This window comes from Pseudochaenichthys georgianus, chromosome 9 (assembly GCF_902827115.2).
Source record: "Pseudochaenichthys georgianus chromosome 9, fPseGeo1.2, whole genome shotgun sequence".
Taxonomy (NCBI): domain Eukaryota; kingdom Metazoa; phylum Chordata; class Actinopteri; order Perciformes; family Channichthyidae; genus Pseudochaenichthys; species Pseudochaenichthys georgianus.
The window spans coordinates 36,716,676-36,740,209 of NC_047511.1; the positions used below are offsets into that span (position 1 = coordinate 36,716,676).

General features: G+C 40.4%; 2 protein-coding genes across 3 annotated transcripts; one reads left to right on the forward strand and one right to left on the reverse strand.

Annotated features, from left to right (window-relative positions):
• Positions 1–279: 279 nt before the first annotated feature.
• On the reverse strand, positions 280–7,507 carry mtx3 (metaxin 3). Of its 2 annotated transcripts, XM_034091979.2 has the most exons (10): positions 7,462–7,506; positions 6,072–6,196; positions 5,132–5,201; positions 4,772–4,848; positions 4,574–4,666; positions 4,306–4,488; positions 4,144–4,220; positions 3,517–3,674; positions 3,226–3,314; positions 280–3,064 (listed from the first exon to the last, which is right to left on the reverse strand). In XM_034091979.2, exons 2-10 carry the CDS (start codon positions 6,150–6,152, stop codon positions 2,969–2,971), a joined length of 924 nt encoding a protein of 307 aa, XP_033947870.1. In that variant the 5' UTR covers positions 6,153–6,196; positions 7,462–7,506; the 3' UTR covers positions 280–2,968. The 2 variants fall into 2 exon arrangements, with proteins under 2 accessions (XP_033947870.1, XP_033947871.1); XM_034091980.2 differs by lacking the exon at positions 3,226–3,314 and having other exon boundaries at positions 2,974–3,064; positions 7,462–7,507.
• A 1,899-nt stretch (positions 7,508–9,406) lies between these two features.
• thbs4a (thrombospondin 4a) lies at positions 9,407–23,286 on the forward strand. The gene is given in 24 exon segments (XM_034091922.2): positions 9,407–9,568; positions 10,371–10,568; positions 10,684–10,931; positions 11,079–11,181; positions 11,298–11,389; positions 12,065–12,116; positions 12,210–12,265; positions 12,267–12,476; positions 12,562–12,699; positions 13,174–13,254; positions 13,335–13,487; positions 13,599–13,703; positions 13,793–13,900; positions 14,273–14,432; positions 15,857–15,975; positions 16,529–16,581; positions 16,666–16,750; positions 16,865–16,961; positions 17,366–17,544; positions 20,284–20,332; positions 20,443–20,639; positions 21,677–21,849; positions 22,591–22,730; positions 22,817–23,286. Coding segments are annotated over 24 exon segments (2,925 nt in total). The 5' UTR covers positions 9,407–9,489; the 3' UTR covers positions 22,867–23,286.
• The last annotated feature ends 248 nt before the right edge of the window (positions 23,287–23,534 follow it).

The following is a 23,534-nucleotide window of genomic DNA, read 5'->3' on the forward strand; positions in this document are numbered from 1 at the left end:
ATAATGACTGCCAGGGAACAGCTGATGGCTTCCATCTGATTTGTTGGACTGCTTTTTATAATTGTCAGCCTCATTTCACCGAGAATAGGACTGGTAACACTGCGAAGTTGAATATTTGTAGTTTAACTCAGGAAGATATTTTTCTCTTGTAGAGGAAAGTTAGGCTCCAATCTCACTGCTGAAGACTACTGTTCGTGTGACTCAGACATGGTTTATTGTACACATAACTGAGAAAAGGGATGATAAAAGTGGCATTAAATCACTGCATTAAAGAGATGCTCACACAAAACATTTTAATATCTTTAGCACAACATTGACAACAGATCCAGATGTGCTAATTATTTCCCCTTGCCACACCTATTCAACGCCAGTCAAGATAAGACTCAAGATTCTCCCTCACAGGACCGATGATTTAGAGAATATGTGATGTTCAGCATGCTCACCCTACAGCTTAAACATTCTCATGTTTTCCAAGTCTAAGGCCAACACCAAACAAAGAGCTCTCTGTGCTCCAAACATCACTCAGGAGGCATGGGGAGCAGTGAAATCTGGAAAAGCACCCAATAGCATGCCTTGCAAACAGCTCATCAATGTAATCAGGCTCCATGTTGACTGTTTCAAGGGAAATTATATTAAGCGTTAATTGTCTTGGGAGAAAAAAAGACAGTGATCATAGTTGGATTATCTTATTTGTATTTCAATAATATGATGACAGTCGTTACCAGCCGCCCACAGAGAATGAACAGAAACAAAAAGGATGAAGATAATTTACGGGAATGTATCAAAAATGATGAAGGGCACTGTTAACATGTTGACAATTGTACAAAGACACTCGCAGTCGTGTAGGCACACACACCCACATGTTCCTCACCAGCCTGTTTGTTGTGGCTAAGATTTGTTATTGGAAACACACTCACACTTTTGTTTCAGAATACAGTGCTTTACCGAGAATGGAACCATGAAGGGATTTTAGGGAATTAGCATGAGCCAAACTATCTTTACAAGAGTTATTTCCTTTGGACTGACACCAGGGAAGCTATGAACGTGTTGGAGTAAACATGCATTAGGCTGTGAGAAAATTAGGGAACAAAACAGTAAAGAAAAGTGGCAACTCGTTTTACTGTCCAATTTCAGAAATGCAGACGGTTAAAGTAAGACAAAAAGGCAACTAATGAGACATTACCAAATGGGACAGACACCTCAGTTTTAACACGATAAACGTTAAATAGGCACAACATACAACATAGCAGAAAATCTAAACAAACAAAGACTGCAACAAAGTGGAGAACCATGGCAACAACAGTACGTTGTTTGTTAATGATACAGAGCATCTTGCATAAACAATACATTATAATTAAAAGACACACACTGGTTTCTCATACACACAAACACAGATTAGTGCCACATATTGTGAATGACTTACTGCAGCAAGTATAAGTCCTCCGTGTATCTAGCAGAGTGGGAAGGAGCTATTCGGCTCTAATAGAGGGACCATTGCATTGATTTCAATCATGAACATATTTACAACTATACATCTTTACAAAGCAGAGGCGGCGAGAGCAACGAAAGCTAATGTTAGGATATTGCGATAGCCACCATACCATACCATACATACACCATACCTACTGTATATTAGTCTAACTGAATGTCATTAGAAATCACAGGTTTTTCTTTTTGCCAGCAGATGGGAGGATGTGAGCTCAGAGTGGCACTAATGTTTTCCATGGTGAAACACAGATTTATAAACTGGAATAACATCAGATATCTAAACAAATCTAGGTGCTTTAGCACAGATTTCATATTTTAGTGACGTCTTGAAAGGCATACTATGCAGGAATTGTTGATTGACGTTTGTAAAAGTGCAGATGTCCCCCCCCCCCAGCTCATATACTGTACACCAGAAGTGGGAGACCACATGCTGCGTCACATACAGCAAGCTAAAAGCCAACCTCAGACTGGAATGAGCTTTGTCCACTTAGGGATGTTGGCTGTGTCCACCATGACCCTTAGAAACAACCTGGACACGGAAAAAGGAGAAAATACTCTGATAAATCTCCACACACCATTCGAGTCATTAGTGGTGATTAAAAGGGAGTTTATGCATCGGTTTTTTTGGGAAAAACGGCATAATATACCTTTAAATATGTTAAATATAAAAGGGTTGTAGAGAAAGTACATACTTCAAATCAAAAGGAAGAAGAGGTTCCAGGGCCATTATGTGGAATGAAGGGGATTTATGGCGTTTGCTTTATCAATAGCGATCACATTTGCTTTTCTTTTAACTACACCAAGGTTTTTTGAATAAATGGCAGCCGGCAAAACTAAACTGAACACCAAGGAATGCAGACTTTCTTCGGTGTTGTTGCAGTTGAAATGATTCAGCAAGTCTCCCATTTACACGGCAGTATCAAGGATCGCACCTTAGCTTATCACCCAGGCTACAGTTGTTCGATACCCTACGCATTGGAGAAGAATCGAGTAGAGCCGCACTAAAAAACGTGGCCTTATTGGCAGTAATGGAATATGTTATGTATAAATATAACTTCTAACTGATAGATGCCACAAACTCCTACACTGCTCCTTTAAGTGGTCCACTCTCAGGTCAAACAGGGCCACCGCTTCCCTGCTGGACTTTTCATTTCCTTCAGCTTTCATTTAGACTTTGTGTGTCTTTCTCATTAAACACCACTTCTTAGCATTCCATCCATAACCACATACATGCGCCTAACCTTTTTAAAAACCTCACACATGCACTTTTCCTTCTCTCTCAGACTAGCATCTTTGTAATCTATCATCATTAGGTCTGTTAAATAGTCTCTTTTATAATCATAACTCCATTATTGGGTTTCTTTCCATTCAAACTGTAGTTCAGCTGGAGGATACTTTTGGGGGATTTTAGGATGTCGAGTCGGATTCAGAGCTGCACCTTTCCTTTCTTTCGGCTGGATCAGGGTGGAGAGGTCGGGGGTCACGCAGGAGTGGAGCTCTTCTCGCTGGCCAGGCTGGGTTTGGGGTCTACTCTGTGGGGTTTGTGCTGAGGGCTGCTGCGGAGGTTGTCATCCATCTACAGTACAGGATGTCAAAGTTAGTAAGAGCACATCATATTATGATAATGAGTGAGAGAGAGAGAATTTACTGTATATACTTTCATTACAGCTGAGACTGGATCTGCCAAACGCAACAATGAACTCATGCAAAGAGACGACAAAAGGAAAGCAGAAGCACCTTCTCTATCAAGTTGGACTCTTTGTTTACAAGCTGAGTTAGTTTCTGGAGGTTGGCATCCATTGTTTCCTGAACAGGTGGGGGAGGACCTGGAGAGAAGAGGCGTAAGGGGCCCCCAGAGGAGAAGATAGCAGAGTCAATGGAGAGTGTTAGACCAATAAAGCAGAAGAAACAGAGGTGTGAGAAGAAGGACAATGAAAATGATGTTAGTTGTGCATGTGCTGTGTTTTTTGATATAAATATCCTCTCCACCAAGTGTGTGAGCATCTCCAGTGGGTGCAGCGATCTTACATGGACGGTCGGCGTTGAAGTAGAGAGCGAGGATGTTGTCACAGAAGCTGGTGAGGTTGTGCAGCTGCTGGAGGTGGCTCTGCAGCGGGCTGCTGGGGAGACCCGCTTTGTAAAGTGGAGACAAAAAGCCAAACACAAAGGCGTCCAGACTGGTTGGCCTACAAACACAAACAAAAAGGGAGATGTATTGGGCTATTAGATATCTAAACAGTATTACTCGTATTGACAGTGTTTTAAACAAAATGATTTACAATGAATCATTTTGAAATACTAACACTAAGAGTAAACTAACACCAGTATAAACTCCTAACCTCACATCTAAAAAACAAGACAATATTTCCATCTCAACTTGTGTGTGTCCAATAGCTTTGCACCTACATGTAATATACATAAACCTGCACTTTTCTGACTTTTTTTGTTGGATAATATACAACGAAATGTAAAGATATTTGTTGGTGACATGGTACACTCTTAGGAGGATTTAATGACTTTTCTGATCACATTCTATTATATTACTTTTTATCACATAGTATATGTTTTTTCTGTGATAACAAATAATAAAACTGTACTCAGTACTAATTTCCAAAGCTACATTTATGTTCCTTTAAATGACATTAAAGAACTCACGAGTTGCCAAAGAAGTAGCTTGCAGTTCCCAATCTGTATGAGAGGAGATTCAGGCACTCTTTAGCATCACTGTAGAGCTGAGGCAGACAATGAGAGGTGTACAGTGTGAAAAAGAGTCCTTAACACATTAACACAGAGTTGAAACAAATGGTCAACATGTACCTTCCCCTCCACCTCAGTGATTCGGTGTAGTGGCGCCTCTCCTTTGGTTAGCAGGATGCGGGACAGGGCGGTGCTGGCAAGGCGACCCGGGACGATGAAGTTGAGAGGGAAGGGTGAGCGTGAAGCAAACCACGGCCGTGTCAGATTGACGTAGTTGTCTGCATCCACCCAGAAAGTGTGCATCTGCGGGAGACAAAGCATCCTTTTGAGTATAAACAGAAGTCACAGGTTAGTTCTCGTCAGGACACAAGCAGAGAGAGGGAGTTACCAGAGCTGGTCGTAGTTTCTCCTCCAGCAGAGCGATGTAAGCCATGGTGTCGGCTCCTTGTCTGGCTGACAGCTCATAGTCTGCATTAAACCTCTGAAATTGAGAGTACACAAACAATACAGTCAATATTATGAATCTGCTTAATGAGTGTGGGGATGTATTGAGCAGGTGATAAGAAACCTTGGCATTTATTCTCACCTGTTTCCTCAGGAAATTGAGAATTTGAGATGGTTGTTGAACTGCAACATCTCCACACAGCAACTCTGGGACTGTCGCTGCAGGTTGAATAACAGGAAGAAGACTTTGAGAAAAGATCTGGTGTCAAAATCCTCATGTTATTGTTAGTGTCTGGTAATAAGCAATGTATTCTCTACCTACAATTGACATGTATTCACTATTTTTAAACAAATTCTGACAAATAAAAACATTGTTGTGTGATTTGAAGTATGCATGTACTTACTAATGAAATACTCCCTTATCAGTCAAATAATTCACAGTTCATGCGGTGTCTGAACAACAACGTTATGTCATGCTAGTTTATGGAAAGGTGCAGCCCACCTGTTAGAGTCTTCCATGTCCAGTCTATCGGAGAAACTGTGACTTTTGCCCCTGAAAACTTGACGTATGCCTGAAAGAAAAAACTGCAAATCAGGAAAGATGATATAAAGAGAAAACCTTTACTGCAGTAAGGATTTCAAAGTCTGTCATAAATGTTATGCTGGGACTGTACTTACTGTTTATACTATCAGTGAAGGACTGTAATACAATCAACACTAACTTTTGTAAAATAGTTGTAATGCAGCTAAATGTTTGAAACTGGAACTGGAAAACAATTCAAATACAAAGAAATATGACCAATTAAATCAAGAAGAGCTGCCACTAAAATGTATTTTCTTAATCAAATGTTTCATTTCGTTGTACTGATACTAACCATACAAGACTGCTGTCAATAAACTAAAACAACTACATTAGTATAACCATCTAAATGCTTTATAAGGAAAGCATCATATTGTTCATAAATCAGTCAAAGTGTCACCTTGTGGCAGGAGTTGTAACTGCAGTGATTCACTGACATACATCACTGACATCCAGAAAAGTACTCAATGTTCATTTTCCTGACAAAGTTAGGACTACATCTAAAGATAACGTTAGCCAGCGAGACACAGGTGAATCCATATAAATGAAAACCGGAGCTTCAACAAGCTGACCTTGAAGGACCACATTTCTGTGACAAAAGAGAGATATCTGAGCGCCAGTCCTTCGCGAATGACAGACCATGCAGTAAGCAAAGATATGTTACATCTTTGCAAACATTAAACCGGAAATATTGTTTTCTATCCTGCAGAGTCTGAAACTGCAGCAGGCAAGGTAGCATGGGAGCTAACCAGAGAAACACAGAGAAGACGCAAAGAAACCACGTGAAGAAACATGTTGTCTTAAAAGAAATGCTGGATATAATAACCGTGTATTTTGTTAAAGAAGCGTAGGGTAACTTTACCAGGACTATGAGTGACTCGGTGTGGACAGAAGGCAAACCCCAGTCTCCTCCCCAGCATCTCAGCTCCATGGCAGCCGCCATGTTTGCTTCATGGAAGGAGATCTGCGGGTGACGTCACGATATACCTGTCATATCAGGGTGAACAAAATCAATGTTTTCTATATCAATATTATTTAATACACACCTTTTTATTTTGTTATTAATATAAACATTGTCACATTTTAGTAAATACATACACATTGAATAGGAATTAACACAAATAAAATGTATATTCCCACATGAATATTACAAGCAACACAATAGTTATCCGACACCAGAGACACAGTCAATTACAATAATTATTAATTTATTAGGATCGCCATTAGTAAACTTGATACAGATACATCTGCCACTCATCGTGGGTTAATTCTTATAACAAAACATATATAACAGATCTTTTTATTTTAATTTACATGTAGATAGTATAGGCATTATAGGGTAACTTTAGGTAAGTGTAACAGTCAGCAAGTCTGGCGCCCCAAAAAAACAACAACATAAATTGTATCTGTGTATATCTCCTCACAGCACTGCACCTTGTTTCAGAGTTTGTAAAGTGTGTGCTGTGGACTTGAGTATATGTAGGGAGACCAGGGACAGTTGCAACACTTTTTGGGTTTTTCCCCAATAAGTAAAAAACATTTACAATAGGAAAGCCATTTTTCTATATTATACATTATCAATATGTCAGCTACTGAAACAATGTATTTAAGATGTTTTTATGAAATAAGTACAGCTTGGAAAATGTATATATTTTTTTTAACTCAACTGTTACTGTTGTCTTTGTTTACAGGGACAGCTGTAACACATGCCAGGCACGGTTGTAACATGTTAATAACGGTTACCTTTTTTCACGCTACATGACAACAAATAGGGAAAGCTGTCAAATTCTAAGGCAACAAGATTTGAATGGGGTTTCACACATTCTCCAACAAACAATGAGCAATGAACAGGATCACAGATAACACACACAGCATCACCCTCTGTGAAGGATTAAACTGTTCTCTGAGAGGTGCTTCTACCTTAACTATGTGGACCTACCTCCTTTGAGCTGAGACCATATAGATATAGACCAATACAACTGTATGCTTGAATGAACAATTGATCATTCAAGCAAATGAGCCATCATTGTAAATGTGCCATGTTACAACCGTCCCGTTACAACCGTCCCAGGACCACCAGTCTTGCTTCCACCCCCGTGAACCTGCCTGGTTGCTAGCTTGACCCATATTTAGCTAGTTATATTTGTAGCTTACAAAACAGTGATTCTAATAATACTAGTTTGGATTCCTAGACATTTGAACTCAAGACAGTATCCAAAAAATACATCATATAATTTTAGTTAATATTTTACCTCAGAAACACACTTTTGCTGATATCTTACGCGAGAAATTCAAACGTGGCTCCTTTTTTTCTCAGCGATCTTACCATCTAACTGCGCATGTGCAGAGTGAGTTTCATCACTAGCTTGTTTGTGATTGGAGATATTGAAGGTGTTACAACTGTCCCTGGTCTCCTACATTGTGTGTGCTTTACATTTTAAGATTTGTCCACATTAGCATTGTGTTTAAAGAAGACTCTCCACACAATATTTCCCAGCTATCCTTAAAGCTGAAAGAAATGTGTTTGTGTGATGCCACTTCTGCCAACTCTGTGAACCTTTCCTAAAAAGAGGGCTCATCTGGGTTTCTCCAGTTTCTCATTATAATTTGATTTCCCACCATCGTACGCTTCTTAATAAAATCCACGGCTCCACGGAGAGATGATTTGTGGATCAACGGCGAAAATGTAGCCTCGGGCAGAAATAGAAGTTGGTCCTTGTAATGCTTTCTTATACTTTCATGAACCTTTAGCCAATAGCACTGACACTTTGGCCAGAGAAGGTGAAGCTGCAGCACTTCCAGCAATCATTGGAATCTGAGTTCACATGTTGTCACGTGAATTTTAAGATCAATCGTCATTCAGAAATGTGAAGTATTTTCACATTAGGATTGAAAGGAACAGTATACATTCAGCATCCATTATTATGAAGACTGACTTAATTTATATCAGGAATGGAAATGCCCATTTCACTTTAGATTTTTATGTCAAAAAATGTCAAATAGTCATTTCGATTTTTCTGTTGACATTTCACTTATCTTCAGAAACAATGGCATGACGTATGTCCACCGGCTGACAGTCAGACGGTTGAAGGCTGCCAGGTGTTTGGTTGGAGACCAGACAGCCAGACACCGACGGATGTGTGCTGATAATGCTCAGAGGGATGGTAAATGTCGCTTTTTGGCACTTGAGGTTTGTAGAGAAAGCTTTAAGATGAGTACCAGACTTATATCATGAAATGTTTCCAGGGTCTCAAGTCTAGCCCTCTGTGTCTTCCCTTTCCCACACTCTCCAACAGATGGAATTTAGAAAAGGTTTGCAGAGGCATGTACAACCAGTGAAATTACATTAAATTCAATAAAAAACATCTGGCACGCAGTTATATAATTTAATAACTGGCTTACGGGAGCCAGGTAATCAAATCCACATTTATAACACAGGTTTGTGATGTTTATGAAAAACAAAGGCCAGCTGGGATCAGCCTTTCCCTTTTAGATCCAGGCACAATCCATTTTTACATTACATTGCATTTAGCTGACGCTTTTATCCAAAGCGACTTACAATAAGTGCTTTCGACCAACAAAATACAACCTTGAAGAAAACAGAATCATATAAGTACATCAGGCTTCATAGAGCCAAAACATTTCAAGTGCTACTCAACTGGCTTTAGGTAAGCCAGTCCTTTATTAGTATATAAGTGCTTTGTTAGTAGTTCTATCGCTCGAAGTGGAGTCCAAAGAGATGAGTTTTCAGTCTGCGCCGGAAGGCATTTCAGACATTTTAGATTTGGCTGTACTAGCTGATATACAGAAGGGTTTAATGCTGTTATATTACGAAACCCCAAAAGATAGTATGAATATTCAAGGAATAAAAGCTTTCTCTTCACTCTTAAAAATAGTAAAATAATAACAGCTCATATAGTATAAGTAATCCAGTATTTTGACAATTCCCTTTGGAATACTTTACATAGGGACATCAAACACTTTATATGTTGTTGGAACAGTAGCTGCAAGGGGACACTCCCTCTAACTATTAAACTGGTCCCTACACTGTGCCACTTCTGCAGCAGTCGAGTGCAAGGACCCTCCCCTCTGCTTTAAAAGCTGTGCCTGCGTCCACAAAACCATGTTGCTTCAACACCTGGGTTCTTCCACCATGCTGTGTTAAAATAGGTGAATCATATTTGATATTCCTACTGATCCAAAAGTGGAAACAGACACTTCTTTTTTTTTTACGGGAACATAGCTTCTCCTGAGGTGTGTCCCACATTCGGGCACTAAAGATGGGTGTGTGGGCCAGAGCAGCGGCTCTGTCTCTGCTGCTGCAACAGCTGCTGCTCACTGTCACAGCTCAAGGCATTAGTAAGTACTCTTCAGCATCCATGCTCTTCTGGAAAACCACATATTTCTGTCTATAGATCAGTACAATGTAGAGTCTTTTCAGTTCCTAACTATCTGTTGTCTTCTAAACTTTTAATCTGCATCAACCTGGTAAAACGTTGAACTATGCTAATTAGTTTGGATTTTCTTGTGATTATCAGAGTTTGTCATTCCCGGATCTATTAACAATCCGACCTAAATAAGTACATCTTTTTTAAATGTTAAAACAACCCTTAACTGCCAGCTGAGAAAGTGCTTGTGCAAAACGTTGATTTGCCTGGAGTCTACACGCACATTTTTCCATATAAGTGTCGGTCACTTTGTATTTACTTGAAGCTTCTGGCTGTGTGCATGTGTTTTTGTGCGTTGATGTGTACGTGCATGTGAGGCAGCTGGTTTGTTCCAGTGGAAAGACTTTACTGCTGCTCCTTTCTTTCTGCACCTCCAGTCTACCACTCTATAAAACACAGCAGGATACGAACAAGAACGTGCACTGACACACACACACGCATGTGCACACTCCCACAGGTACACTGTCACACATAATAAAGCACCATGACTCTAGCAATCTGTGGTACACTGCGAACGGTAGCCATCGAGACACAAGCTCAGAAAGCTCTCCATTAATAATGTTTGTTTTTTACAGTGTACCAGATTGAGTGAGTGCTTAAAGCTGACTATTTTCTAAGCTCTTTACAAACTATAAACAGTCCCTGTAGGGTCTGTATTTAACTGTGTTCACGGCAGTCTAATGCAGCTTTTTAACAACCCTCTCCTGTGTTAGTATACGACCTGCTGGTGTCTCCAGACTGCCTGCCAGACCTGTTACAGGGAAGTCTGAAGAACAAAGGGCGAGATGAGGCGTTTCTCCTCTCTTCCTTCAGCCTCCACAGCAAGGCGCCCACCTCGCTCTACAGTGTCATCAACCCCAAAGACCTCACCAAGTACCTGGAGCTCAGCGTGCAGGCCAAACTCAGCAAGGGTGAAATAACCCCCCAACACACCTCTATTGCAACAGACCACTTTATCTGCTTGATTGTAATAACTTCTCCTGCTGCTTCTCTCTGTCTCTCTCTCTCCCTTCTCTCCATCTCCAGTGACCCTTCGTTACCAGAAGACAGACGGCAGATTTGCCACAACCAGTTTCAACCACGCGTCCCTGGCAGACGGGCGGGATCACCATGTGATGCTGCATGCCAGAGGCCTTCAGGGCGGCACACCTAGCCTCAACATTTATGTGGACTGCAGACTGGCACACACTTTGAATGATCTGCCAGCTGCCTTTGGGTCTCTGCCCCCCGGGCCCAACAAGGTGGCACTGAGAACCCTGCAGTCCAGAGGACAGGTGAGAGCAATCACACATTTAAAGGCAGAGAAATGCTGCATGGAAAACTATTTTAAAATGATATGAATACGGCTTCATTGCAACAACTTCAGAGAAGTATGCCACATGCATTTCATTTTATAACCCTATCTGTTATTCCTTTGTTAGGATGAACTGACAGACTTGAAGTTGGTGTTAGAGGACACCATAGACAATGTGGCGACTCTGCAGGACTGCAGCGTGGATCAGCGAGAAACTTTGCAGCTGCTAAGTGAGAAAAGACCGCTGAGAAAATCACCTGATAAACACATTCAGACATTCTTACCTATCAGGATAGTAGTTGTTGTTTATCCAGCTCTCTAATTGTGATTAGTGGAATTCCCCCAGGTATCCAGGGAGGCAGCACAACACACGACCAGGTCAGCATGCTGGAGCTGAAGAGCATGTTATCTGACATGAAGGTGCTGCTCAACCAGCAGGTAACCCGCTCTGTGTTCTTCACATTCTCACACGGGTAACTCTTGATGGAAAGGTAACCTTAAAAACCTTAAAATTGTTCAAGATTTATTTAAAAGTCCAACAACTTCTTAACTTGTTTCTTTAAAATAGGTTAATGCTGAGATGAAGTGAAATAGATGAAATAAAACAAAAGCTATTTGGAAAGCTGTGGGTAGCAGTATATGTCGAGAGGTCCTCGGTTGTTTAAAAAGGGTTTTAAAGTGGAATCATGTGGGCTGATTCACAACTATTTGCCATTTCCTTTTTCTTTCTGATACAATTGTTTTTTCAATAGAAAAAGAGCGATTTGTTGTGAAAATTGAGAATCCAGACTCTGAGGAAGGACGCTGTAACTCCAGCAGCAGAGAGCTGAGGAAAAGTGAAAAGGAGCTCAGCATAGAGGAGTTGGTGATTTCAGAAGCTCATTTAAATAAATAACTGGGAGCCTGAGGCAATATACGTTTTCTTTTTAAGTTTAGCATCTCACCCTTGTCCAACAAAAGTGAATCCTTTGCATAGAGAACCAGATCAATATAGCTGGCCTTATCAGACACACATTATACAGCCTTTTACATGAGATTCTGATTCGCCCCCATTGATATGAGCTGAAAGCTACACAGCGTGTGCTGACTAACGGACCTTTCTTTCTGGTTCAGATTAAGGAGACAACCTCTCTGAGGAACACCATTGCAGAGTGTCTTGCCTGTGGTAAGCAGTACAAAAACAGTGTTCCTTTATAAAGTATTTGCATAAGTCTGACTGAGGGATAATTCAATGAGGTGCTTTCCTATCTGCCCACAGGCCTCGGAGTCAACCCAAACACCAACACAGGTCCGACTCCTGCACCATTTCTCATGAAGCCTAAGTCCCCCCCCTCAACCTCAACCTAAGCCTCAACCTAAGCCTCAGCCTCAGCCCCCCCAGCCTCCTCAGCCTCAGCCTCAGTGCCCACCTGGGACCTGTTTCAGACAGAACATGTGCATCCCATCAGAGTCAGGTCGCTACCAGTGCGCCCCCTGTCCGGAAGGATATACAGGAGACGGGGTGCGCTGTGACGACGTAGACGAGGTATTGATAAGTTACTCAGTTTGCATGCAACTCTGCAACCAGTCAAAGTACACTTATTATCATTGAGTGTCTTTGTGTGTCTCAGTGCCAGTTCCAGCCATGCCACCCGGGGGTCCGGTGCGTGAACACTGCTCCTGGTTTCCGCTGTGAGAAATGTCCTCTGGGATTCAGCGGTCCGGAGATAAATGGAGTTGGAGTGTCTTATGCTAAGTCCCACAAACAGGTACAACAAACTCAATTGATACGCTGTATGAAATACATTCTTTCTGTCTTTGTTTATCTCTGCCTGCTCTTCTTTCAATTCAATTTAAAATACTTGCAGATGTGCGTGCACACAGAAATTCACATTGACAATTGTTCTGCACATTTAAAAACAAATATCTAATAAACACATATGACCTTAATTTTTTTCAGTGTTTTTTAATTGCAGTTCAATTGCACTATTTAAATCAATTAACTTCTACTTAACATGCAGTATGCGGTAGAAATGTTGCTGAGCCTTTTTCCACAATGACATCTGCATTTTCTCAATTTGTCATTAAACCATTTTTCCAAGTATTTGAAGGTCTGATAAGAATGTAAGAAAGAAAAAGATTGTTTTTTTAACACATTTCTTTAGTTTGGATACATTCAAATCCCAAAAATGATCTGTCCGAACAGTCCACAATGTCTTGCAATGACTATCTGTTATTTTCAGGTGTGTGAGGATATAGACGAGTGTCTGGGCCCGCCGCAGAATGGAGGATGCACTGCCAACTCGCACTGCCTCAACACTATAGTGAGACCATTGAAAAAGTTACTATATCACTCTCTTATAGCAGGAGGCCATGGTTGTTGACGCAGCATTGTCCTCATCAGGGATCCTTCCGCTGTGGAGATTGTAAAACTGGCTTCACAGGAGACGAGAGGAGAGGCTGCCAGGCAACCAGGCTCTGCCCCAACGGGAAACCCAGCCCGTGTGACGCCAATGGAGAGTGTGTGGTGGAGAGAGATGGCAGCATCAGCTGTAGGGTGAGCAATAAGACCACCCTTAGACATTAAATATATGAATCACTTACTGTTTCTCATTATATCATTTACACAATAAAGATATTCCATCTGGTGTGTTTGTGTGTGTGTTAGTGTGGCGTTGGTTGGGCAGGTAATGGCTATGTGTGTGGAAAAGACACCGATATTGACGGGTATCCAGACACTAAGCTCCCGTGCGGAGACATCAACTGTAAGCAGGTACGTATTTCTCCCCACCCAGCCCTGTTTATGCCTTTAATTCATTCTCGTATTATCTCATGTTGAGTGTTCACTTGTGTTGTTTCCAGGATAACTGTGTGTTTGTGCCAAACTCTGGCCAAGAGGATGCAGACGGCGACGGGAAGGGGGACTCCTGTGACGAGGACGCAGACAGTGATGGCATTCTTAACGATGATGTAGGTAGCTTCACTCAACTCATACAATTGTGATTGTGATGTGCTATATGTGACATGTACTGTATGTAGTAACGTGTGTTGTTTATTGTTCTCTTTTATCCTTTCTGCTGTTTCTACTTGTCTTTCATCCTTTTTTATAACTAATGCTGTTGATATATTGTGATTTGAAGGGTGTCTATTATCATCTGGCCAGGGACAACAGCTGGGAATTAGCCATGTTGGCTAAAGCTGCCCCATTTACTGTTTTTTGTGACAGTTGATCAATGGGGACTGTCCACAATACTAGAAACTAAACTAAACAAACAAGTCTTTACAAACCCTCTCACTTGAGACGATGCACTTTACAGTATACATTTATTTATTCTGTTGTAGGACAACTGCTGGCTCGTTCATAACGTGAAACAAAAGAACAGCGATAAGGATCTCCATGGCGACGCCTGTGACAACTGCAAAACAGTTGAAAATCCGTTACAGAGGGACACGGATCAGGACGGGCTGGGGGACGAGTGTGATGATGATATGGACGGGGACGGTAAGTGTGTATGTTGAACAGATGGGATAATATAGGAGTGTATCGTATAATTCAATACAAAACACTCACAGCAAGGTGATGGTAGTGAATTCACTATCCAATATTACTATTGGGATAATCTCGACAATTATCTCGTGAGTGACTTGAAAAAGCTGTCGGTTGAGACATTTAAAAAGAGCCTGATTTTAAAAATTAGAGGAATTTATATGTAAGAAAAAACCAACTCTGACATCAGAATCAGGATTATTGCCAAGTAGGTTTGCACATACGAGGAAATTGTAATGATCTTTTATAATGTATTCGGAAAAAAAGATGTGGGTCCTATCTGTGATGAATTAATATGTTTTTCTTAAATTAATGAAAGGCAAAATTATTAATGTAATCGGTGTCATTGAGAGTTTTAAGCACATTTTGATGATTCAATTAATTGAAATGTTCTTCCCCAAAAAACACATTACATAAAGATATTATATCATCCCATGCCTAGTGTATGTGTGTTATATAACGGGTCAATAATTATTAAGTTGGCTATAAACTGCGTGTAATTATAAAGTCAATTATTGTAAATGGTCACATTGGCGGAAACGGTTGGATGGTCATTACTGTGGGAGGTGTAGTTACTGGACCAGTTTGGCGTTTATTGCATCAATTAGAGGTAATAGATTTTGAAACACAAACCCAAATGGCTAATAATTACATTTAACCACCAGCGTGTCTGTGAGTGTTCTCCAAACCGCAGAGCGTCTAGACAGAAATAAAATAAATAGGAAGTGTGGGCTCTTTTTTTCCCTGGACTGGCAACACTTTATCAGTTCAAAACATCCTCCGGCCTTTTGTGTCTGTTTCCAATTCACATCCTGTAGCAGTCAGATCACGGGCTGTGAGGGAAACAATTCAAGCCTTATTTCGAAACCTTAGTCGAAAACAGTGATCAGTGTTAAAATGTTCCAACTAAAATCGTATGTGCTGTTTTCACAAAATGTTCTCAAATACTTGTTTGCAATTTAGAGCACCTCTCATTTATTCCATTGGAAAACTATTTTAACTTCTCACCTTAATGTGTAACTTTACATGCCTCACACATTTGATCTGTGTTCGTTGACCCTTGTCCATTCAGTCTGGCAGAGCTCCAAGCTCTTGATCATTTGGTTATGTCTTTAACTTCAAGGCTGGATTGCTAAGCGCTTGGTCATGTCTGTCTCCTCTCTAAAAAGCGTTTTCCATGGTGAGCCTCCGCCAGGCATTAAAGGCCACTGGAAACTATTTAACCCCCGTCTTCAACAAACAGTGCCATCTGGTGATGCGTTTGACGGACCGTGTCTGACTTTGGGCTGCGTCCTATCATGCTTTTTGATTTTCCTCTCTGCGTCACGGGTTTTGAACATGACGCAGAAATAAAGGAGTTGAGGTGAATGTGTCCGCAGGCTTGAAGAATATCCTCGACAACTGCCAGCGAGTCCCCAACACAGACCAGGAGGACAAAGACAACGATGGGGTGGGAGATGCCTGCGACAGCTGTCCTGATATGTTCAACCCTAGCCAGGTAACAAACCAAAAAACACCTGAAAAGTAATAACCTGCTGCCATAAGATTCAAGATATGTTATTGTCATGTGTACAGTATAACAGGCTCCACACGCTCAGCTCTCCGCACCAACATTTTAAGAAACTATACATATGAACAAACATATAAGATAAAAACTAGCATAAGAAAAATTGTAAAATATGAACTGACGTACATTAAAAAGTCTCAGAATAAAAGTACATAATGTGCTGCATGATAAAAATAAATATGATATATATACAGCAGGGTAGAGTATGGTGTATACATACAGTATATAAATATGCATAAGAATAAGAAAGATAGACATAGCAGTATGAATATGAATATGAATGATATCGGATGGGTATGGTGCAGTGTGCAAATCAATAAAGTGACTAGTGTTAGTGCTGATGGTCATGACTGGGATAATGAGATGGGAGGGGGCAAAGTCTGAGAGATGATTCACAAGTCTGATGGCCTCTGGGTAAAAGCTGTTGGAAAGATCGGTAGTCCGGGTAACGCTGACCAACAGTATTTGTTTTGTATTTCTGCAGTCTGACTCCGATGATGACCTCGTAGGAGATACCTGTGATGACAACGTAGACAGGTACAGCCCACTGCTATGACCTGTGGTATGAAGATGTGTAAAGTGTTGCCATTTGTTTGACATGCCCTCCCTCCTCTTCCTCAGTGATGGTGATGGCCACCAGGACTCAAAAGACAACTGTCCCACAGTCATCAACTCCTCTCAGCTGGACACCGACAAGGATGGAATGGTTTTAATCTCCTTGTTCATACTTCACTTTTTATTTTTGATTATTCGAATGTATGCTGAAATAAAGATGGCTCTTTGTTTAAAATACTACAAATGTGCTACTTCTTCTCGATAGGGAGATGAATGTGACGATGACGATGATAATGACGGCATCCTGGACGATGACGACAACTGCAGACTTGTTCCCAACCCAGACCAACTGGACACAGATGGTAAGTGTCATACAGTACAATATTTATAGTATATTGTTCACATTAACACAACAACACGAGGAAGTAGAAAACATTTTAATACAGGACAGTTGTCAAGATTTTGTTAGGGAAAAGGAAAACAAGTATAAGAAAGTTAGAAAAAAACGTATTTATCATGAATACCATATATTACATTTAGTTTTGTATATATATATTATTTAATTATTACTATTTATGTATTAATTTATTTACTTTTTGTTGTAATTTCTGTTTTATAAAATATGAGGGTCCAGCTTCTGGGTCTTTATAGACATCATATTAGTTCCTGAGTACGTACATGCATGTGAACAGGAGCGTGTGATACTGTATGTGTGTGTACAGTACAGTATGTGTGTTGGTCCCTGATCTGTGTCTGTGCGTTTCAGAAAACAATGTCGGAGACGCATGCGAAGGAGATTTTGACCAAGACAACGTCATTGACATAATCGACCACTGCCCAGAGAACGCAGAGGTCACGCTGACCGACTTCAGAGCCTATCAGACCGTAGTGCTGGATCCAGAGGGGGACTCTCAGATCGACCCCAACTGGGTGGTCCTCAACCAGGTAAACAACCTGGATAACTAGCCTCTGTTTCAGTGTGTAAGCATTCAGGGTTGCACTTTACATTCAAACTTGCAAATAACTTCTAATTGTATGGTAATAATTGTATGTAAAATAAGTATTAATCAAGTAACACTAAAGTAAGTAAGAAGCCAAGTAATAAAGTACATTTCAGGCTCGATCTGTCAATAAAGTATTATCGTATCGTCTTGTATAATAACCTGGAATTAACAATGGCTGTATGTGGATAATAGTAGACTGGAATTATTGTAACAGTCTATTAAGGGGAATACTAATAGGGAAATACATTTAAAGATAACAACAAGACAAACCTATTTAGTAATAGTAAAGTAATGTTCGGATATCAACATCATTACATGCTATAATAACATGATCACTCCAGTTAGGATGAAGAAAATATAATCTTAACGGTGTGATAACATAATACTAAAGAGGCTTGACGTTTTCACAATATGATGGTTCTAGCAGCACAATCCCTTTCAAAATCACAATCAATCAATCAATCAATCAATCAATCAATCAATCAATGTTTATTTATATAGCCCAATATCACAAATGTTACATTTGTCTCAGTGGTCTTCACAGTGTGTACAGAATATCAGTATGACAATACGACACCCTCTGTCCTTAGACCCTCACATCGTACAAGGAAAAACTTCCAAAGAAAACCCAGTTTAAAGGGAAAAATGGGAGAAACCTCAGGGAGAGCAACAGAGGAGGGATCCCTCTCCCAGGACGGACAGACGTGCAATAGATGCCGTGTGTAAATTGAAAAGATAATACATTTGCAACATAGGTAGTCCAAATGTTTGGAAATGCATGTGTGTATATAATAGGAAGATGAATCCACGAGGATATCCATCCAGGACCTATGATCCAGGACCACAGCCACGACTCAAGATCCAGCGCTCGTGATCCAGGACACAGGACCGCAGGATCATCCATGACTCCGGATCCCAGCGTATATAGACACCAAAAAAGAAAGACATTTGGGGAAGCTGGGTTAATCGGAACATGAGTGTACACGGGTATAGACAGAGAGAAGGAAGAAGTAAGATGTCCCCCGACAAACTAAGCCTATATCAGCAAAACTAGGGGCTGAATCTAATCAGCCCTAACTATAAGCTTTATCAAAAAGGAAGGTCTTAAGCGCACTCTTAAAAACGGATAGGGTGTCTGCCGCCCGAACACAAACTGGAAGCTGATTCCACAAATGTGGAGCTTGATAAGAAAAGGCTCTGGCTCCCATTGTACTTTTAAAGATTCTAGGAACAACCAACAACCCTGCATTCTTGGAACGCAATGCCCTAGTAGGACAGTAGGGTATAATGAGTTATTTAAGGTAAGATGGCGCCTGCCCATTAAGGGCTTTGTAGGCGAGAAGAAGAATTTTAAATTCTATCCTGTGTTCTATAGGGAGCCAGTGTAAGGCAGCCAGAACCGGAGTAATGTGGTCCCTTTTCCTAACTCTGGTTAGTACACGAGCTGCAGCATTTTGAATCAGCTGAAGCGACTTGATTGACTTCTTGGTACTCCCTGATAATAAAGAGTTACAATAATCCAGCCTAGAAGTAACAAATGCATGGACTAGTTTCTCTGCATCGTTTTGAGGCAAGATATGCCTGATCTTTGCAATGTTACGTAGATGGAAGTAGGCGGTCCTTGAAATTGATTTTATGTGGGCGTTAAAGGATAAATCCTGATCAAATATAACACCAAGATTCCTTACAGTCTCACTGGAGGCCAAATTAATGCCATCCATAGTTAGTATGTCTTTAGATAATTTGTTTCGTAGATTCTTCGGGCCAAGTACAATAACTTCAGTTTTGGTCGTGTTTAACATCAAAAAGTTTAAGGTCATCCACGTTTTTAAGTCCTTAAGGCAGTCTTGAATTTTATTTAGATGATTAATTTCATCAGGCTTGATTGATAAATATAGTTGAGTATCATCCGCATAACAATGAAAGTTTACAGAATGATTCCTTATAATATTGCCTAACGGAAGCATATATAATGTGAACAAAATAGGTCCGAGCACTGAGCCCTGTGGCACTCCATAGCTAACTTTGGTTTGCGTGGAAGATTCATCGTTAACACGTACAAACTGAGAGCGTTCAGATAGATAGGACCTAAACCAGCCTAAAGCAGTTCCCTGTATGCCAACTAAGTGCTCTAGTCTTTGCAATAGGATATCATGGTCGATAGTATCAAATGCAGCACTGAGATCGAGCAAAACAAGAATAGAGACAAGCCCCTTTTCTGAGGCTATTAGAATATCATTTGTGACTTTAACCAGAGCTGTCTCTGTGCTATGATGTGTTCTAAAGCCAGACTGAAAATCTTCAAATAAATCATTGTTTTTTAAGTAATCACACAACTGTTTTGCGACCGCTTTCTCAAGAATTTTTGAGAGGAACGGAAGATTAGAAATAGGTCTATAGTTGGCTAAAACCTCTGGATCGAGGTTGTGCTTTTTAAGAAGCGGTTTTATCACTGCTACTTTGAATGATTGTGAAACATAGCCTGATAATAAAGACATATTCATAATATTTAATAAAGAAGTGCTAATTAATGGAAAAACTTCCTTCAACAGCTTAGTTGGAATTGGGTCTAACATGCACGTTGATGGTTTAGAAGAGAGAATCATTGAATGTAATTGTTCAAAGTCACAGTGTCATAATAGGGCAAACAAAGTGAAGCTACTCTCTGTTGTCCTCACAGGGCATGGAGATCGTTCAGACAATGAACTCTGACCCTGGCCTTGCTGTAGGTAAGAAGAATCGTCACATCCCCACCTAAAACAGAACATTTCCCATCTAATTCAGTGTGCAGCCTTTCCCTAACATGTTATTTATGTCTTCTCATCTCTTGCATTTGTAGGCTACAAAGCGTTCAGTGGTGTTGACTTTGAGGGAACCTTCCACGTAAACACGATGACTGATGATGACTATGCAGGCTTCATCTTCGGCTACCAGGACTCCTCCTCCTTCTACGTGGTGATGTGGAAACAGACCGAGCAAACGTACTGGCAGGCTGCGCCCTTCAGAGCCGTCGCTGACCCGGGAATACAACTCAAGGTGAATGGCTGCTCCCTCTACACAATCACACTATGATGGGAGCCAGCTATGCGGAGCAATTATGAGTTCAATTTCTGGCCCAAGGACATTTTGGCAGGATCATGGATGGATTATGCTATGGCTATGGGCAAAGACATGCAAAAGGAGTTTAAGGATCTGGGGCCACATTCGCATAAAGGTTGCACTCAAAGGGCCGGTTGTAACTATATAAATATATAATATATATATATATAAAATAATGTATTATATTACATTATTGCCTCTGAATTAGATTATTATTGGATAGGATAATAACTTAGTAATTAACTACGTCTGAAAGCAGAAGCAAATAATTGCAAGTCTCTTCAGTGCATGTCACAAAACAAGATGCATTGTGGGACATGTAGTTCATGGGCAACCTGCTTCTGTAAAGTGGCATGTAACTGTATAATAAACGTATTATATTCTTTGCAAGCTCTTGCGGGGCCACATAAAATGAAGTCGCGGGCCGGATTTGGCCCCCGGGCCTTGAGTTTGAGACCCCTGAATTCTAGACCCACAAACTTTATAGTTGTTAAGACAGTTTTTGGTGTGTTTTTGTCTTTTTTTGTCCGTTTTTTCTTTCTTTTGCCTCTGTACTAAGTTCGTCCTGAACATGTTGTGTCTCTTTGTGGTCATATCAAATGCTTTTAGTCTCTTTTGGTTTGTTGTAGCTCTTTTCATAGTCGTTGTGAGTCTCTTCGTCCTTTTGTCGCTGTTATGCATCTCTTTGTAGTTTGTTTGTTTCTTTTGTGCGTTTTGTTGTTGTAATTTTGAGTCTCTTCCTGGATGGTACATTTCTCTTTGAGTGAGATCATGTTGGTGGAAGCCAGAGTGGCCCCTGACACTTAAATCACCTGGGCCTGTGCAGGTGAACAAGAGGCTTTTGGGATTGATCTGGCACCCTGTGATTAGCGGCAGCCCACTCTACCTCCGGAGTTACTGCTGGGGAAATGTTCTTACTCTCATCAACAGTTTTGTGTCTTCTTCTATGCTCTCTGTCTCTTTATCGATACTAGGTTGTGAAGTCAAAGACGGGTCCTGGTGAGTATCTGAGGAACTCCCTGTGGCACACAGGAGACACCCCCGGCCAGGTGCGCCTGCTGTGGAAGGACCCGAGGAACGTTGGCTGGAAGGACAAGGTCTCTTACCGCTGGTTCCTCCAGCACAGACCACAGGTCGGATACATCAGGTACACACTTCCAGACACCAGCGGTGATACATAACATACTTATACCACACTGTTCTAACACTCTGTTAGATCCTGCATTAAAAGTAGTACTTAAGTAAAATGATTTATGTTTTATCAGGAAAAATGTACATCAGTGTAAAAAATTGAAATGCCCTATGCGATACAATCCTCCTGATGATATGATTATAATTGTGCATTGATGTAAAAGCAGGATTTTGGTTGTTCTATTTGGTATCAGACTGAAACTAATGATTATTTTCATTTTAGATGTATCTGCTGTTGTTTGATCTCCATTAGTTGATCTATTGTTTTGATCTATTGTTTTAGTTTGTATACAACTTTTTTTTTTTAAAAGCCTTCATTGATTTCAATATGTTTCTTTCAACAGGAAAAAAAAATAAAGGAACATCTGAAAGAATTCTTTTATGAGAAGTTGAAAAAAGTTACTCTTATAGTCAAACTCTTTATAAATGTTTCTGTATACAAATCTTAATTTGTTAGGACACAATTAACTGAAGCTGTCAGATGAATGCAGTATAACGCACAATAGTTGTGTCTACAATGTAGTGGAGCAAAAGTGTTAAGTGGCATGAAATGAGAAGACTTGAGTCAAATACCTCAGGATTGTTCTTAAGTGCATTAATTCATAACATTATCCCCACTGCAGTTCACACATCGACACTTAAATACATTCACAATCATACAGTGTGAGCTGACTTAGTTTCACCTTGTGTGAACCAGGGCTCGATTCTTTGAGGGTCCAAAGCTGGTGGCGGACACCGAGGGGATCATTGACACCAGCATGAGAGGAGGGAGACTGGGCGTGTTCTGCTTCTCTCAGGAAAACATCATCTGGTCCAACCTGAAGTACCGTTGCAATGGTGAGTATCATCCAGGTAAACAAAGCTAAATCAGCCACTTTAACTGTAAGTACGCTGTGAGTTCATTTTCTTTCTCATCCCCACAGAGACTATTCCTGCTGACTACGAGGATCTCAATGCCCAGAACACAGAGTGAAGCGCAGAGATCCATCAGAGAAACTATTAGAGCTGCACTGTTGAGAACAAAGAGGTAGTGAGGTCAAATGAAAAGTGAGAGGAAACATGATGGACTGGGTTGGTTAAAGATTATTTTAACGTGGTAATTTGAGTGAGAGGGTTTTAGGAAAGCTTACAAATTGGGCATTATATACTTTATTTGTGTGTAACTGAAGCCAGTACATTATTGTATAAAAAACAGGTCCTGTGTATTTTGATCTCAAAGCAATTGTACCAACATTTTTTTAGTACGTAAATACTGTAATAGATTACGTTGCTAAAACAAAAAATAATCTGAGCATTTAAGAAGGAAATCAAGGCAGGTTGTATGTGGTATTTTACATCAGATCATTTGTCTGTATGAAGGAACATATCAGTAAATAAAAGACACCACATGGCATTCAATGTATGTTTTATTGAAAGAATGTGAACAATGAAGTGCATGGCACCCACATCTCAGATGATATAGTAAAACATACTACTAAAGTGGTCCTGTGTGTTATGGTAGGCTTCACAGTAGCTCCTGCTATCAGATTTGTTTTGATTGATATCAAAGCCAAGAGCACCATTTATCTTCTACATTCATACCGAGAGTTAAAAAGCAGTTTTTCAACAGAAGATGAGTCGCATGACAATATTTGCAGGTAT

Coding starts and splice junctions, on each gene's coding strand:
- mtx3 (XM_034091979.2), bottom strand. CDS start 6,152: ATGGCGGCTGCCATGGAGCTGAGATGCTGGGGAGGAGACTGGGGTTTG. Junction 4,489..4,573: donor AGAAACTACGACCAGCTCTG/GTAACTCCCTCT, acceptor TGTCTCCCGCAG/ATGCACACTTTCTGGGTGGA. Junction 4,221..4,305: donor TCACTGAGGTGGAGGGGAAG/GTACATGTTGAC, acceptor TGTCTGCCTCAG/CTCTACAGTGATGCTAAAGA.